This window comes from Labrus bergylta, chromosome 19 (genome assembly GCF_963930695.1).
Source record: "Labrus bergylta chromosome 19, fLabBer1.1, whole genome shotgun sequence".
In the NCBI taxonomy this organism is placed as follows: domain Eukaryota; kingdom Metazoa; phylum Chordata; class Actinopteri; order Labriformes; family Labridae; genus Labrus; species Labrus bergylta.
This window is the reverse complement of record NC_089213.1, coordinates 24736112-24752832: the sequence shown is the minus strand read 5'-3', so window position 1 is coordinate 24752832 and position 16721 is coordinate 24736112. Positions and strand designations below refer to the sequence as shown.

The 16721-nt window shown below is 41.7% G+C and overlaps 1 protein-coding gene across 1 annotated transcript in view; it reads right to left on the bottom strand.

Annotated features, from left to right (window-relative positions):
- rbms3 (RNA binding motif, single stranded interacting protein) overlaps positions 1-16721 on the bottom strand; it is a 306064-nt gene that overhangs the window by 173172 nt on the left and 116171 nt on the right. The window contains exon 4 of the mRNA XM_020640216.3: positions 12090-12247. Within this exon, the coding sequence (XP_020495872.1) occupies positions 12090-12247 (158 nt within the window). The remainder of the gene's footprint in view (positions 1-12089; positions 12248-16721) is intronic.

The window sequence follows — 16721 nt, the reverse complement described above, 5'->3', positions numbered from 1 at the left end:
GCAAAAAAAAAAAGACAAGCTTCACTGTGTTCAGCTATGATACTGAGTTGTACAAAAGCAGCTTCAGGCGTGTTCAGCACATTTGGAGCACTTGTGCAAGGTGGGTGGGGGGGATGGATGCAGGGTGTGAAAAGAACACTATGGAAAACAATAAATTTAATTTATCACCTCTTGTAGGCCTTTACGTAGAATAATTAGCAGTGTAGATTCTGCAGCTGGAGCAGAGAAGGTGCTGCAATAAGAGTTTTACTCATGCAGGAGGCAGGTGCAGCTAACACCCACAATCCAGATTTACTATCTGCTCCGTGCAGAAAATATCACACAGGCTAGATAAGTGCATGTGTTTACTTAAAAGGTGTACTGTTATACCATTGTCCTTGTCGGTTGTACAGCACAGCATTCCGAAATATTACTTATAGCATTTATTTAAAGATAGAGTCAGCAGCTTTTTTTCTTAAAGATAAAACAGACTAGTACAAAAATGCCACTCAATCATCACTTATGGGTCTCCATAAATGTGCGGTGGTGACTATGTCTGCAGAGGAAAGGTGAAACGCCATGTTGATAAAGCTCTTACCAAAACAACAGTCTTTTACCTGCAAAGTTAGCCTGCTTTCTGTTGGACAGGCAGACGCCAAACCCTGGTGATTAGCTTGTGCTGGTGTCCGGTAGCTTGCAGTGTACAGTGCGGGCAGATGGACGCCGACACTTGAAGGATGTGGTGACAGATGCATGCAGCTGTTTGCTGCTTGAAAGGTCACTTAGTAATTGAATACCTTTTGGAACTTGTATTGATTTTCCCCATTTTGGGTTGTTTACAGTATATTTTAATGTGTTGAGTGCAGGGACATAAAACAGCAGAACTGAAGTAACTTTTTCCAATCATTAACTGAAATGTAGGTTAGTGTTTCAGATGCTTGTTATCAAATTGAAAATGTTTGAATCTCAAGCTGGTGTTTTTGTTGCATGTTATTGTTGTAATCATGAAATATTGAGGAAAAAGTCTTATCACCATAGAGATGACATAGATAGAAAAACAAAGGATATCAATGATAGATTTTTTTTTCAATTGTCAAACGAGAATAAGGCCGGTGATAAAATAATTAGGCTGGATACAGAGATACAGATACAGAGAGAGAGAGAGAGAGAGAGAGAGAGAGAGAGAGAGAGAGAGAGAGAGAGAGTGTGAGAGAGAGAGAGAGAGTCTACCTTTAACCCTCTCACTTTTTATCTTAAACACAATGGATCATTGTAATGGATCAAAGCTATGGGATGCCGGACTTGTTTAGTGAAGTATACTTATTTCAGTCTTTTTTTTATCTTGACATCAATGATTTATGTAAGCAGTCCATACCTTCAGAAGTGTTCCATATGTTTGCTTCAGGATAATGGTGCTTAAATTACAAAAGCATTACGATATAAATATCAAAACAACATTGTTGGCAAGAAGCAGCAGCAATAAATCAAAAAGCCTTGACAAATTGGATAATTTCTTTTTTGGCTTAAGCTCTCAATGTTTTTCTTGGCACAATATTATCATGTTTTTGAGGCGCTGGGATTCCCCCGTGTTTTGTTGGTGGGTTTGCGGTAAACTGGCAAAGGCTTACTTTCAAACCTCTAACTCTCTAAATGTGGTGAGCATCTTGGAACAGAAGGAAAAAACTGCTTAAGGTGTTTTTTTTTCTTTTCTTTTTCTTTTCTTATTCTCTCTATTTCAATATATATCATTACAATGAGGCTTGAACACACTGAGAGGCACACACTAACATGCATGGATGTTGGAAATCCATTAATTTCCAATAGATTAGAATGGCCACAGTACCTTGGCCAATGTGTCCTTGCACCCATCTGTTCAAATTGGCCGTGGTCAAACCCTCTGTGGTCATTAGTTGTCATCAGCTATTCTGATTTCAATTTCTCTTTATTTCCCTACTGATGTGATTTCCTCCAATGAACATTCATTTCACCTAGCAAGTGTGAAATGGATGACAGGTTGATTAGAACCATTCAAACTTTCCCACCTCCCTACTTAATAGAAAAGGATTACAGCTGCGAGCAGCAACACGGCGCCGGGCTCCACTCAGGCAATTTCTAAAGGAAAAGAAGGTGATTTAAAAGTTTGATTAACTGTTCAAAATTCATTGTTGGAGAGAATTATTTAAAACATCTTTGCATTTAGGGATTTTCAATAAAAGACAGTTTTAAAATTCACATAGCCATGGAGCCTCCATCAGGTAAATTGTTCCAGCAATTTAGTCACTACGGATGAGACTTGATCAATCTGCAAAGTGTGGTCCATTTGTTCTCCTGTGAATGTATTCCATTTCTGTCCTGCTGTGAAACTTTCTCATGAATTTCAATTGCTCTCTCTTTTTTTTATTATTTAATCAATACAAAACTCAAAGATTTACCAAAGTTACACTTTAGAAGACAAATGGAATGAATCAACCAAACTTACTCTGCAGCAATATTCAGTTTAAAATCACATTCATCAGGTGGAGTGTGTACTGCCTTTTGTATAATATTAGAAAGGTATTAAGTAGATCTATAAGTAGAGTACAACCATGAAGATACATCTAGAATCCATGTTCATCTTTTGGGTTGGCAGGTTTGGAAAGAAGACAAAGAAAGCTACAGAGAATATACATCAAGAATCTTAAAGACAAACAATGGCGACATATATACAGTATGCAACTGGAGACTGAATCTCTGCTTCACAGTAGTGAGTCATCAACAAAAGTGTGAACTGAATAACAGGCGTGCATGCCATTGCTGAAACTCTGACATGAAGCCAGAAGGGCTTCAAAAGAAAGTGAAACTCTGTGTGTTCTCAAAGGTTGTCCACCTGTTTCTAAATGCATCATTGGGAAGAGATGCCGGCACATGTAGAGCAGCTTAAGCTCTGTTTGTTCTTAGAATACAAAGGTAATTTTACCAAGCTGCGGGCATCTTTGCAATACAACGTTTGACTTATTTAGATTATTTGGATTTGGATGAAGTCCAGCTTGAGGTTGAAAAATGTGTATACTGTTTTCTGTAAATCGTCAACAAATACCTTTTTTTTGTTTATTTGTTTTATACTGTAAAAAATCCAACAAGCAGATTATGTTTTTGGTGAAGTTGTCTGTCAGCAGGTTTTAAAATAAAAAAAAATAAAAATATCCAAACCTTCAAGAAATTTGGTGGAAGGGTGTTGGACAAACCAAGGAAGAACTAATTACATTTTGGGCCATATCCAGTCTAGCTGGCTATTCTTTAAAACCAGGAATGACGGCAGATATGACTCACAAACAAGTCAAATGTCTTCATGGTAACCTCTCCTTTTTGATGTTCTGTTTCTAAGAACAAGCTGCCTCGTATATGGTGCTCTTTAACTTGTTATCTGTATATATGAACACAGTAATAATGTGTCTTCTGCTGCTTTTCTCAAATGTATGATAAGTAGAAGTACCTACAAGTAAGTATATACAGAGACATATTTGCATTTTAGAAGGACATAGCAAAAGTACAGCTTCCTTGGATGATGAAGTTCAGTTCAGCACAACTATTGTGCACATTATAAATAGGTTGCAGAGATTTCCAAAACATAGAAAACAGGACTGGAGGCTTAGAAGGAGGCCCAGTTGATTTATGTTTTTGTGTAATATTGGTTTTCTTATAGCCTAAGTGAGATTTGCTTAAAATAAGCCGTAACAAAAATGATTGATGGTTTTTGCTTCTGAATAAAACTTTGGTGAAAGGCAATTATCAGCCCAGCTACAAGGATATTGAATTTATGAAGGATATTCAGGTAGAGAAAGTTGAGAGGAAAATGCAGTCGATGCAGGAAAGATGTTTGCTGTAAAAATGCAATGCCCTAAAAGTCTGCAAAACTAAGTCTGGGAAAGTGAACTACAGTCTGTGTGTGTGTGTGTGTGTTAATCAAGTTTGCATAAAGAAAAAGAATGAGTAACAAGAAGCATTATCTGGTTATCTCTCTTTCTAGAGACAGAAACACCCAAGTCTTCTTCAGTGCTCTGCAGAGTAGCCCCTGTTTGTTTGGAATTGTCCAACCTGTCAAACCCACATGCCATGCAATGCTGTCTGACACGCACAGATGAACACGTCTCATCTGGGATGCTGCTACTGCTGCTTTCTAGATACTTCTTAAAAAGAAAGAGAAAGTCAGGAGAGGGACGAGTCCAGTGATCTAAGGTTTTGTCCCTCACGTCAATCAGTCGTAAAATAGTCCTGCTGCTGCTTCTGTTGTAGTGTGTTGACCACTGAAATTGTTGCTTTGAGAAGCTTACCCTGTAAAATCTGAGGTGAAATTAAGGAGATTACCCTTACCCCCATTTAAAAGTTCTTGTGCATTTTGGGGAATCCAAGACCGAAAGTCACACTAAATAAGAATCTGAAGCTATACAAAATAATTATTGTTAGAGCATTAACTGTTAACAGAGTCAGCTCCGGTGAAAAAGTGGAAGAGAAGCTTTCTCCAGCCTCTAAATAGGCAAACTGTCTATGTGTCATGTATACAGTAATGGGGGGATAAATAATTCAAAAAACTAGCCGGAGGCCAAATCAGCTCCTGTGCTCACCCTCGCTGTAAAATCGATGTTTGGGGAGGAAAAGGGCGGAGCATTTTAGACAGTTTGGCCCCGGCCGGTGAAATGACATCGGCCCTTCTGTTGGAGCAGAGAGAGCACATGGAGAAAATGAAAGAGAGAGAGAGCGAGAGAGAGAGAGAGAGAGAGAGAGAGAGAGAGAGAGAGAGAGAGAGAGAGAGAGCAATAGAGGATAAAAAGGAGAAGAGAAGTGTAGAGAGTGAAACAGAAAGGGGGATAGAAAGAGAGCAAGAAAGGCTGTCACACACAGAGAAAGTCACTGTGGAGGGTTGTGGTTCCAGGAATAGCAGATGCTTCTCCTCAGCGTGAAGCCGGAGCTGTAGGAGTAGTTTAGTTTGGGCATTCCTGTGGCTGTCTCAGTACTTTGCAGAGGTTAAGCACCACTATCTGTTTCTGCCCCGAGTGACGCATTACTTGACTCGCCATGGTTGGCTTGAAGAGGGTGTGTTAGGGTTTTTAGAGGGAGGAGAAGAAGGTTTCAAAGAAAATTTTTAAAAAGACAAGTGGAGAGAGATGAGGAAAAAAAAAAGAAGATTTTCCAACATGAAAAGCAACTCATAGCGAGGATAACAACTCAACCAATACCAGCCTCTCATAAGAGTGTGTGTGATTGACCTCTCTTCTGGAGTGTGTGTGTGTGTGTGTGTGTGTGTGTGTGTGTGTGTGTGTGCGTGTGTGTGTGTGTGTGTGTGTGTGTGTGTGTGTATCCTCCAGGATTGATCACCACCTGTGCTGCCGGCTGAAGAGGCTTGATTGGTGCGCAGCCGCAGTGAAACAATCAACCAATCAGAGGAGAGCATCAGCCAACTCTCCCCTTCAAGATCTTGGCCAGCCATCAGTCTGGGTGCAGCTTCGTTGTGATCATCTCAACCACTGTGCCTGTGTTTGTTAGTGTTGTAAATGTTTTATAGAGAACTGGTTTGTCTGGACTGGAACAGGTAATAGTTTGATTAGAATCACACAAGCATGTAAGGATTTGTTTTATGTTAGAAACACTAGGTATTAGAGATGTTGTTCCTTTTGTTTTTTTATTTTATTGGTTTAAAAAACAGACCTTGACTACATCTTTTGTTTTAATTTGTTATTGATTCAAAGAGCACTCTTCGGCCCACTTCAGTTTGCCAAACACTGATGTTTTACTCCAATTAGTTTATTTTGTAACAACAAAATGTAATTTAGCAAAAACATCTGTTTTAATGTAACTTTGCTTTTCCCCTGTGAGCTGGTTCAAAGTAAAATAATTTAATAGAAGATCTGTTGATATTTAGTCTTAACATTAATAGAAATATTTTAAAACCACACTCATCTTGTGTTCCATGTACAGAGGCGATATCCTTAAAGAGGCTGCGCAGGGTTTAACATTTACTGCACAGCTTTCCCCTCTCTCACTTTTCAGCCTCTAGTCACAGTCCTGTCCTTTAAATATAGGCATCAAGAGCCTAAAAATTCATCTTTAAAAGAAAGATGTAATGTTGCTCTTTAAGAAGCTGTAAGATAATGTGCACTGAACTGAAAATTATATAATTGAAATAATACTCTAAAACTAAGGTCAGCCAACAAACAGTAGACTTATGGTTAGTCCAATGGGCCTTAAAGCTCCTGTGAAGAGTTCTTGATTGGTTATAAAATAGAATGAAATTGATACCAGCGCCCCTATGTGACCATCAAAAGCCGACAAGATCAAAAATGACAAGACTGATTATTCTTTAAAGTAATTTTTAATGCCTGAAATTGGTGCCGCATGGTAGCTGCCAAAAGAACCTTTATTTACATTTCCCACAGGAGAGAAAGTGAGAGTGATAGTGTTTGCTGTTTAAAGACAGCAGGATGGTGGTTGTGTTGTACGCCTCATGTACGAGGGCTATTGTCCTCCCTGCAAGCGGCTCAAGTTTGACTCCAATCCAATCTGCATTTTATTTTCCCACCTATGTCATCCCCCACTCTCTCATTCCTGACTCTATCCAATGTCCCATTAATAAAGAATGAATAGCCCAAAATATAGCTAAATTAAAAAGACAGCAGGACAAGATTTTTTTGTTTAAATAAAAATAAAAAACTACCCAAGTACAGGAAAAAGTCAGCAAAGAGATATGAGGTACTACTTTTTCACATGGGTTGCCAAAATCAATACAAATTAAAAGTTCTTCACAGAAGCTTGAAATAATTTCTTGATCTCAAAATTTTAAGACAAATTCATTTTACTCACGGGCTCACATGTGGAACTCAGACACGTTTTAAAAGAAACAAAGGACAGATGCTACTTGCCAATGTGTCCGTGTGGCTCTAGTACAGTGTGGTTAATGTATAGTGGTGGGAGTGATGATAGGGAGTACACGGCTAGACTTTGCTTACACATCTCCCTTCTGTCAGTTTTCTGAATCAGAGCCACGGGACAGGCTGGCACAGACAGCCAGTCAGCTAATGTCAACACTGCACCTCAGAGAGTCATTAGGGATAATGTGGCGCTGCTGAGTGCCCAGACCACTGCTCCATAAAACAGGTGGTCCCAGGGTCACCCCTTTCTTCTCCTCCCTTCAGCTCCTCTACTTAGCATACCTTATGTCTCTCTCTCGCCCCCTCTCTCTTCTCAGTCTCCAGCTCCCCCTTTACCATTCCCTCAGCACACACAGGAAAGGTTATTTGGACAATTGGTGGTGATTAGCTCTTGATTTGGCTCGTTCTATTTGTTTGATCAAGCTGTGGCACAGAGGCAAAAGCCAGTGTGATTGAGGGCACAGCTGTGGCTGGTCCAGGACCGAAATATGGGGTGAGGAGAACCAAAAGAAAAGGGAGGGAAAGGAGCAAGCACATAAGAAGAAATAGGAGGAAGTTATAAGCAGGGGGCTTTAGGTACCTCTTGGGGCTTTTGCTTTCATGGCAGTATGAGTTATGGATTTGGGCCACTGGCAAAAAAATGTGAACTGATTTGTCCCTGTTATTCCAGGTGCGGGCCCTTGTAAAGAAAAAATGAAACCCCTCTCATTCTACCATTAAACCCTTTATCCAACAACCTGTTTCCCTCCTCTCAATGCCTCTCCTGGGTGGTGGATTGGGTGCTACATAATAGCTAGCTGTTAAGTGTGCGTATAAAGTCAGTCTTAAAGGGTTAGAGGTTTGTTTTGGATGTGCTGGCTGCACCTATCTTTGAGTTGGATGGGGTTGCTATTGGGCTTAGGGTTGGCCCAATGCCTCAAAGTGGCTGGTACGGCCAAGGAATTTTTCCCAGAGAACCGGCTGTTCTCCCCGTCCCTCCGTCCCTCCATCCCTTCATCCCGTCCAATCATACAGGCAGCAAGGCAAGCAGGAAGGCTTCTCACTATCTGGGTGTTTAGCCAACATCCCTTCCCACTCCTTTGGCCTCTTCTCTACGCCCATATATCAGTCTGACGGCTGCAGAGAACCCCGACAACCAGCCATCTGAATAAAACAGAGATTAAGCACCCACCCGAATCCATTTAATCACTCATTCAACAGCTCGCGGCATGTAACTCCAATCGCTGTGAGAACTTTGGTGTACTTCGGACTTTACTTTTGCTCCCTGTGACCACAGGAAGTTGACTGGTCACAAAGAAATCTTGGCCCTTAGTATTTAAAATAATCGCATATTCAGTTGTTGAATGGATGTTTGGGTTCTGCAATTTAAGGCTTGGTTACCTGGGTGTAAAGGGCTGGGGTTGGACTCTAAACATGACATCTCTAGACATCTTTAAATTAGATTAAAAAAATGTCTACATATGGTCAACATTTAAGAGCCAGTATTGCCAAAAAGAAAAAAGAAAAATGGAACCAATATTAAGAGCCATAACATCCTGCTGCTAATGAGATCAGCTTTTACATCCTTATGCAAGACACAGCTTCCTTACTTACTCTATGTTGCAACACAGTTGGGAAAATAAGTGGTAGGAATCAACCTTTCTAATTAGTAATCAGGAAATTATACATTAGGAGAACAGTATAAAATGATCACTTTTCATTGAACAGATTTAAGAAAGAGTTTGTATCCAGAAAAGTAAAGCTCTGATTTGTTGTAGTAAAATTGAAACTATGAACTTTGTACAGTTAGTGAGGCCTTGATAAAGGGTACTGGAAATGTGACAGAATCTTGGCAATAAAATATTACGGTTCACGCGGACAGGGTCATAACCACAATGGACGGCATTTATTTTTTTGGCATCTCCCAGGCGGCGTGCAACAGCCTGCAATCAAGCAGCTACAATATGGCCTGTTGTCAAGAATGCATCGCTTTGGCTGTGGCGTGTTTGCTTTTGAGATAGTGGTGAACCAGGGCGGCAAGAGCTGCTTTTCAATGTGTGTGACCAAACAAACCTAGGCCAACAAATCAGCTTTGATTTGTCTCTCTGCCAGTACTCACATGGATCTGTGCAAGAGTATGCGCATGCAAACACTCAGGCTCATTATACTGGTGAGTAGGAATCACTAAGCCAGCATACATGAGTTCTATAATATATAATAATATAAAATGCAACATTATGTGAGGATTTATGTTTAACACAGCTCCATAATCGGGGTTTGATGAGGCTCAGGGCCAGGAAAGCAGGCATTGGGTGCTTGAGGGGGACTAAGCATCTGGGGGGAAACCTGAGGGGAACCCGGGGTGCTGCAGACTGCAGAACAGCCGCATGACCTTTTCTAGAATGCTGCCACCCGCCTGCCACTGAAACACGGTCTGGCTAATTAAAGTTTCAGTGGCATTGGATTTTAACTGGCACAGCACACCTCGGGCAACCTTGGGGGCAGTTAGGCAGGCGATACACACCGGGGGAAGGATGGGAGAGGAGCTGTGGATGCAGTTGAACAAGAGGACAGACACTAGAGGACAGCAAGGCAGATCCAAGCGATGGCAGACAAAGTCAAAAGCTTTGCATACAGCACACAGTGGAAAGGCTACATATTAGGATGCAAATCTGAAGTCAAAAGTATGCACAACGCTTGGGATGTTTTACATAAGCTCTGACATGGTTTGCCCTTTGTATGTATGTTAAAAATATTCAACATCATATGGAATTAGAAATGAAATTGAAACTCTCTACAACTGGGTGCATGTAGCAGCTAAGCAGAGAGATATGCAATGTCAAAACACTGAGTGCTTTTCCAAATCTTATCAGGGCCGCCTCTCAGGCTAATGGAATTTTGATGGGTCAGTATCAAGAATAAATGCATGACTTCTGACACGGCTACTGGGAGCATTACCAAATATACTGGACAGCATGTTCCCGTCTCCAAAGCATCATTGAATAATTGGCTACGTTTGACTGGGACATTTCTGGAAAAGTGGCCAAGAAAAGGTTATGCAACCAGACAGACTCGCTCATGGCCTGTATTTCACAATCTGCTGGCCCTGTCTCCATTAATGATCTTGACCCCCTTTTCACCATTTTAGAAGCGAAAGGGCCTAATGGAGCTGAACAAAGCGGCTTGTGTGTGTCCGTGTAAGAGTGTCCGTGTGTGTGTGTGTGTGTGTGTGTGTGTGTGTGTGTGTGTGTGTGTGTGAGAGTGTCCGTGTGTGTGTGTGTGTGTGTGTGTCCGTGTGAGAGTGTCCGTGTGTGTGTGTGTGTGTGTGTGTGTGTGTGTGTGTGTGTGTGTGTGTGTGTGTGTGTGTGTGTGTGTGTGTGTGTGTGTGTGTGTGTGTGAGTCCGTGTGAGAGTGTCCGTGTGTGTGTGTGTGTGTGTGTGTGTGTGAGTGAGAGAGAGACAGAGACACAGAGCGAGAGAAAGCCCCTGTGACTGTTTGTTACAGCCTGATGAGGTCTTGGTCTGTGATTCCTGAGGGAGGTGGTCCAATCTAAGCTTTATTAGGCCGTATTGAGCTGTGTGCAGGCAGGTGTGTGTGGCCGTGTTTTCTCTATCAAGAACATTTGGCAGGGCTTTATGAGTACCTTTGTGTGTGTCCCTAAAATACACTCATTTGGTAGCAGTTTAATGAGGTGTGCAAGGTATTGTGCATAGACTTTTTTTTTTCCCCCAGCCTGTAATTTTCTCCTCAAAGGTGAACTTTTGAGTTTGATCAGTTTGGCATTTAGAGCTTTAATATGTCATTCTTGTATATGTTACATGAATAGTCTACCGAGATGACAGCTGCAGGGGTCTAATTACATGCCTAAGTATATAGCAGACTCTTTCTTTAAATATTTAACAATATTTATTACATATATACACAGATGCATGTACCTGGTTTGATCCTTGATATTTCTAAACATACATTGATTTTCCATCTTTTCTAAGTAAAGATTTCCTTCACACAAAACGTCTCATGTGTCTTCAGTCTGTCATCATTTAATACAGTAACTGAAATATGACCCTGTCCACTCATTTGGACTGCCAGGCAGCACAGGAGAGTTTTCCCTCCCTGTGAAAAGTCTTAATCATACTCAACTTGAGATATTGTTTCCATTAATTGCTTTTAAAGATGACAGTTTGAATTAGTGGCTCTGAGTTCTCAGAACGGATATCACTTCTCAGCCATAATGATGAACATAAACTCCCAGTGGAGAAAGAATGGAAACATGATTTTTAGTTTTTTCAGAGTCAAGTTTCCACATTAAATAAATTGAAGTAGATGACATTTATTTAGGCATTAGTTACATTAGCTGGGAGCTGGAAACAATGTATGCTGGGAACATTTACATCAAATCCCAGCCAGAGGTGGGGCGCGCTGGTGGCGCAATGGTTAGGGCGCACATCCCATGTGTTGAGACCCTCGTCTCGAGCGGTAGGCCCGGGTTCGCTTCCACCCGTGGCCCCCCTCCGCATGTCATTCCCCGCTCTCTCTCCCTGGTTTCCGACTCTATCCACTGTCCTATCTCTGCATTAAAGGCACAAAAAAGCCCCAAAAAATAAATCTTTCCCCAGCCAGAGGAAATATGCCTCATAGTGTCATGTGTTACAGGGGGGAGTTTATGTTAAAAGGTCTCATATTATGCTTTATCTGGTTTTATATGCTCTTTAGTGTGTTTCCAAGTGTCCTGTGCATGTTTAGGCACATCTATGTGCAAAAATTCAAAGTATGCGGAAACCTGGCTTCTCCTACCTCCTCCTGTTAGCTGTAGCATTAGCTGCATGTAACGCTCGGTTCTAGCCCCCCTTGATAAAAATGTGTCCGTGCAGCGTCATTGTCAGTGTGAGATCACTGATCTAAGCCCATTGGCTCGTTGTGGCAAGCCCAGCAGCTCATGTTGAAATTTCCGAGACGCGTGCTGAGCAACTGACCAATAACGACAGAGCGGATCGGCAGACCAATCAGAGCAGACTTGGCCCATGTGGGGTCTAACAGTGTGGGCTCAACAGAGTGCAGCTGACAGACTCAGAGCGTAGAGGGAACAAGGAGGAGCAGTTCATGAAAACAGACACTTTTTTCAAACTTTATCTATTGTGAACGTACAAAAGTAGCTACATAGATTAAATATACGAATCCCAAAAAGGGCATAATATGGGCTCTTTAACAGGAAGTGTAACAGTAACTTACGGTTGGCAGAGTTTGATGAGGTCCTGGTCGGTGGTCCCAGGTGGCAGGCCTCGGATATACAGGTTGGTCTTACTCAGCTGCTCTGCCCCTCCCTGGCTGCAGCTGTTGGTGCTCGGGCTGGGAGGAGCCATGGGGTGAGGGGGAGGAGCATAGGGCTGCTGGGAGAAGAAGAGGGAAGAGAGGAAAGACTTAACACAAACACTTCTAAGACACAGGACGATCAAGTCAGAAAAACAAATCTCTCTAAAATACAGCAGCCACTACCTGTACAATGTCACTGCAATTATGAGGGGAGATGTTTTTTGTTTTTCTAGAAGAGAGACTGAGATCAAGGAGAGTTGAAAACATTCAACTTGGCAGCAAAATTAATAATTAAAATTTCAGGAAATCAAACATCTAACCTCAGTCAAGGGAAAAGTTTTTCTTTAAGAAGAGAACAAAGGTGACAAAGAAGTCAGAAAAGCTCTGTTGACACATTCAGAATGAAAATATTCATGTTTATTTCACTTCCTTTGGCCGCTTTTTTTTTTTGCTTATATATAGCAATAAATTGCAAATTAAGTTCTTTGTTAGAGTGCTTTTTCCCCCTCTAGTAAGTCATAAGTGCAAACTTTTCTACTTTTTATTTTAAGTAAACATGTCACCAAGGGGTCTCACTAAAATTAGAGTTCATATACTTCCAGCAGCTTCTAACAGCTTTAAATGATGCCAACTTCCTGCTTATGATTCATACCCTCAAAACCAATTTCAATAGTGTAAAACAATTTACACCTCACAGGGTGTCACATCTCGACGCAGTAATCCTCCACAGCCTGCTGCATAAACATCTCAGTACCAACGTGCTTTTTCAGTTTAATCTCCATCTTCCAAGATGTATCCAAAATGTGTTAGATATGTGATTCCCTCTCTTCCCTTTTCCTCTCACTCTCCCCTCCCCTGCTTGCTCATGTGTCTGTTGTGCTGTTAGTGTAGATTTATGATAGAAGAGTCAGGGCCCCCTGCTCACAGCCCATTTAGATCTCTATTGCAGGGACACTGCACATAGTGACAGAGAGGGAGAAGCGGGCCCTGTGGGCATGAGCGGGACGAGAGGGAGGGAGACCAAGAAGTGTGCGAGGTAAAAGAGAGAGAGAGACCATGCATACTGCAATAAAGTGAGCGAGTGATGGATGAAACAGAAATGAAAAAAAAATAAAAAATGGCCAGGGAGAGAGGGGACATGACTAAATACCGTCACCAGCTCCAGTTAACCATTTTAACCCTTTATCCTCCCTCGAGTGAGCAACAGGACTTCATACTCTGGTGTTAAAAAAAAAAAAAAACATGCACACTTTATAACTCACACACACACAGACACATTGGAAATCAGCCCACCCAATACGGCGCACACGTTAGCAGCGGCTTCCAAAGCATAGCTGATTTGATGCGCTATTTTAAGTGTGTGTGCCATGCCAGCGTGTTGCCTCTCTCTCCCCAGACAAAGAGCCCGGGTCCCCAGAGCGTGAAGAGGGAGGCACGTCCATCAATGGACGGCCAATTACCACGCTGAGCTAAGTGGAACTGATGGGCAGCCGCTTGCTGTGCTGAGCTCGACACACACACACACACACACACACACACACACACACAGACACACACACACACACACACACACACACACACACACACACACACACACACACACACATATACTGTACATTTAGTTTCGTGTACACTGGCACAAATCCCACGTGACAGCAGAATCTAATTTTTCAGGCAGAAACCAAAACAGTAATTACAGCCAATGAGCCATCGTCAAACCTGTTGTTAGTCCTGAGAGGCAGCTCAAACTGAACTGTCAAGTGATTTCAGACAAGTCTCAAGTCAGGCCTCAAGTCCTGAAGGGTATGTCCATGTCAAGTGTTTGTGGGAACAGTCAAAGTTGACGGGAGCGTGCCTATGTTCCCACATTTCCTTTTTCATAAATTTGTATCAGATTTTATCCCCCTTTCCCCCAATTGTGTAGTCACCCAACCTATTATCCAGTAGCAATGGACTACAGATGGAATGTAGCTTTTAGCTAAATCTGGTGTGCCCAAACATTTAATGTAAGTGCACATTGTCCTTTTAAATAAACAAACTAAACAAAAAAATCTTGTGGAAGGATAGGGCTTAATTTGAAGGGAAATGTAGGAACACAAGACCTAATTTTGAGAAAAATCTTAGAAATGTGGGAACATAGGACTGACCCCAAGTTGACCACTGACCAGTGACTTTGGTTTTTGTTGATTTTGATGAGTCAGTCTACAATAAGTGAATAAAGACACAGACACACATTTCCCCTGTCTTCCAGCCCATTGTGCCTCACACTGTTTTGGTAGTCTTGTTTGCACATGCCAGAATGAAAAGCGGCAGAACTAGCCCCCGATCGCTCAACGTTTTCATGTCATGGTCCAAGTGTGGAAGAATTTAATCTCCTGAGTGCTCCATGGGAGTTATTTTCTCCCACACAAAGTCACTGGAATGTGCACAGCTGCAGTTCAAACCTCGACTTTGGGACTTTCACCTTACCCCTCCCTTTTCCTCCCCACCCCTCGTCCCATGTTGTTAGTCTTCCCCGTAAGTCCACTGTAGCTTAAATTATCCACAAAGCATTTACCATACTGTGTGACACTTACAAGGCAGCACAAACAGGCGAATACACAGACTGTCAGCGCTGAAGGTTAATTGAAAGCCTCTCTCTTTAGCTTTCCTTCTTTGTTTTAGCCCCTCAGTAATACACACAGCCCTCCTCCTACCGCTCCTCCCTGGGCTCCATGCTTTGGCTTGCATCCTGGGCTTTGGAATTCATGCGTCCCGCCCTATTGATTTGCTTTCATTTTTTAAGGTCAGAAGCTGAAATCTTACACAACGAGGCATGGAGGGTCAAAACCAGCCCGTTACTTACAATGTTGGATGAGAAGTCAGGGAGCGAAGTTATCCAAGGGGCGGAGAAAAAAAAAGCCAAAAGAGTCCCCAAGGATGAAGAACGGAATGGGTGCTTCAGGTCCCAGAGGAGGGGCAATGGTTTGGTGGATGATGGGATGGGGTTAGTGGGTTTAATGTAGGATTCTTGAGGGCTATAGGGTAAAAAATTGTTTTTTTATTCCAGTAGCCTAAAGGAGTGCAAAGGATAGATTTAAAGGATAAGCAAAATAGAGGCGTGCCACCAAAAGAGTAAAATACTCCAAAAAATAATCTTGTTTTGTTTTTGCAGGGGGAAAAAAATGTAGCCTTTGCTTTTTTAGATCCGATTACAGGGCTGCAGGTTGAGCTGCCGCAAACTCTGCTCACATTGCTAATTGCTTGTGTGATGACTAGAATAACAATGTTTGCCAAAGTAACGTACGTCTTAAGAGTAAGAACAGCACAAGCAAGGATCTAGACAGGATGTAACAACACAAGTTAGTGCCAATGAAAAAGATTCAAGCCAGATTGGACACCGGTGCTGACAGGCTGTGCATAGATGTAATTCACTAAGCATTTTATTTATCATCATCATCAACAACAGCATCGTCTTCATTATAAATATTCTAATTCACATCAAAAATATTCTCAATATCATTGTTATCGTCATCATGAGGATTATTACTCACATCAATATCATTAAGTGCATCAGTCTTCAGACCATATCTGTGTGTTTTTAGAATTGAAATAAAAAAAAAACCTTTAGAATTTTCATCATATTATATTTAATAGTTTCACAAAGACAAGTTCTAAAAAGGATGGTGATGTTTCTTGCACTGTAATAAAGAAGTTAGTAGTAATGGTTTTCATGCAAACTATCAAAATCTTTTGTAGAATGACTAGCTTATTCTTTTTTTCCCGCTGTGTGATAGGCTGTCAGATCTGTATTGGGTAGAAAGTGACCAGCGTTCATCATACTTTTTTTATTATTATTGCACAGCCTGAACAAACATGGGCCTGAAAAATGCAGGAACACGTTACTTCAACCCACAAGCACACATCTCCAACCCGAAACGTTTCCTCTTTTTAGTGATAAATCGAATTCTCTCTCTGCTTCCTCTGGTTGCCCTACAGGAGGTTAATAAACCGAGCTTGTTTTTTTCTTCCAGGAAGTTTCTGTGACTGCTGTTTATCCTCACCTTGTCAGCCTGTAGGATCCCCGCTTCTCAAATATATAAAAAAATACAAATTCTTGTGTGTCAGAACGATGGGGATTGAATACAACACTTGACAAAGGGTATTTCAGCTAGAGAGGAAACAGGAACAGTAAGGGGAAGGGAGGGACAGACAAAGGAAGAAAGAAGGAGTTAAAGGAAAAAAAAAACAGAGTGAGACCAAGAGAGTGTAGCTGGTCATGACACTTCAAAAACCTCCAGGTGGTAAATGAGAAAAAAAACCTCTATTCTACCTCCTCCCTACCCAGCTGTGACATGCCGCTACACAGGCTTACTGGGGATTTCAATTTGCCGCACTGTATTTTAGACGGGCCGAATGGTTTACACAGGCCCAATTTACAGAGCCAGCCGTGTGTGTGTGAGAGTGTGGGTGTGTGTGGGGGCTGACATGGCAGGGAATGTTTATGAGGATATTAAGTGACAATGATAAATCTAGCGTACGTTACATAGGCTGAGGGCACACAGTGCTGAT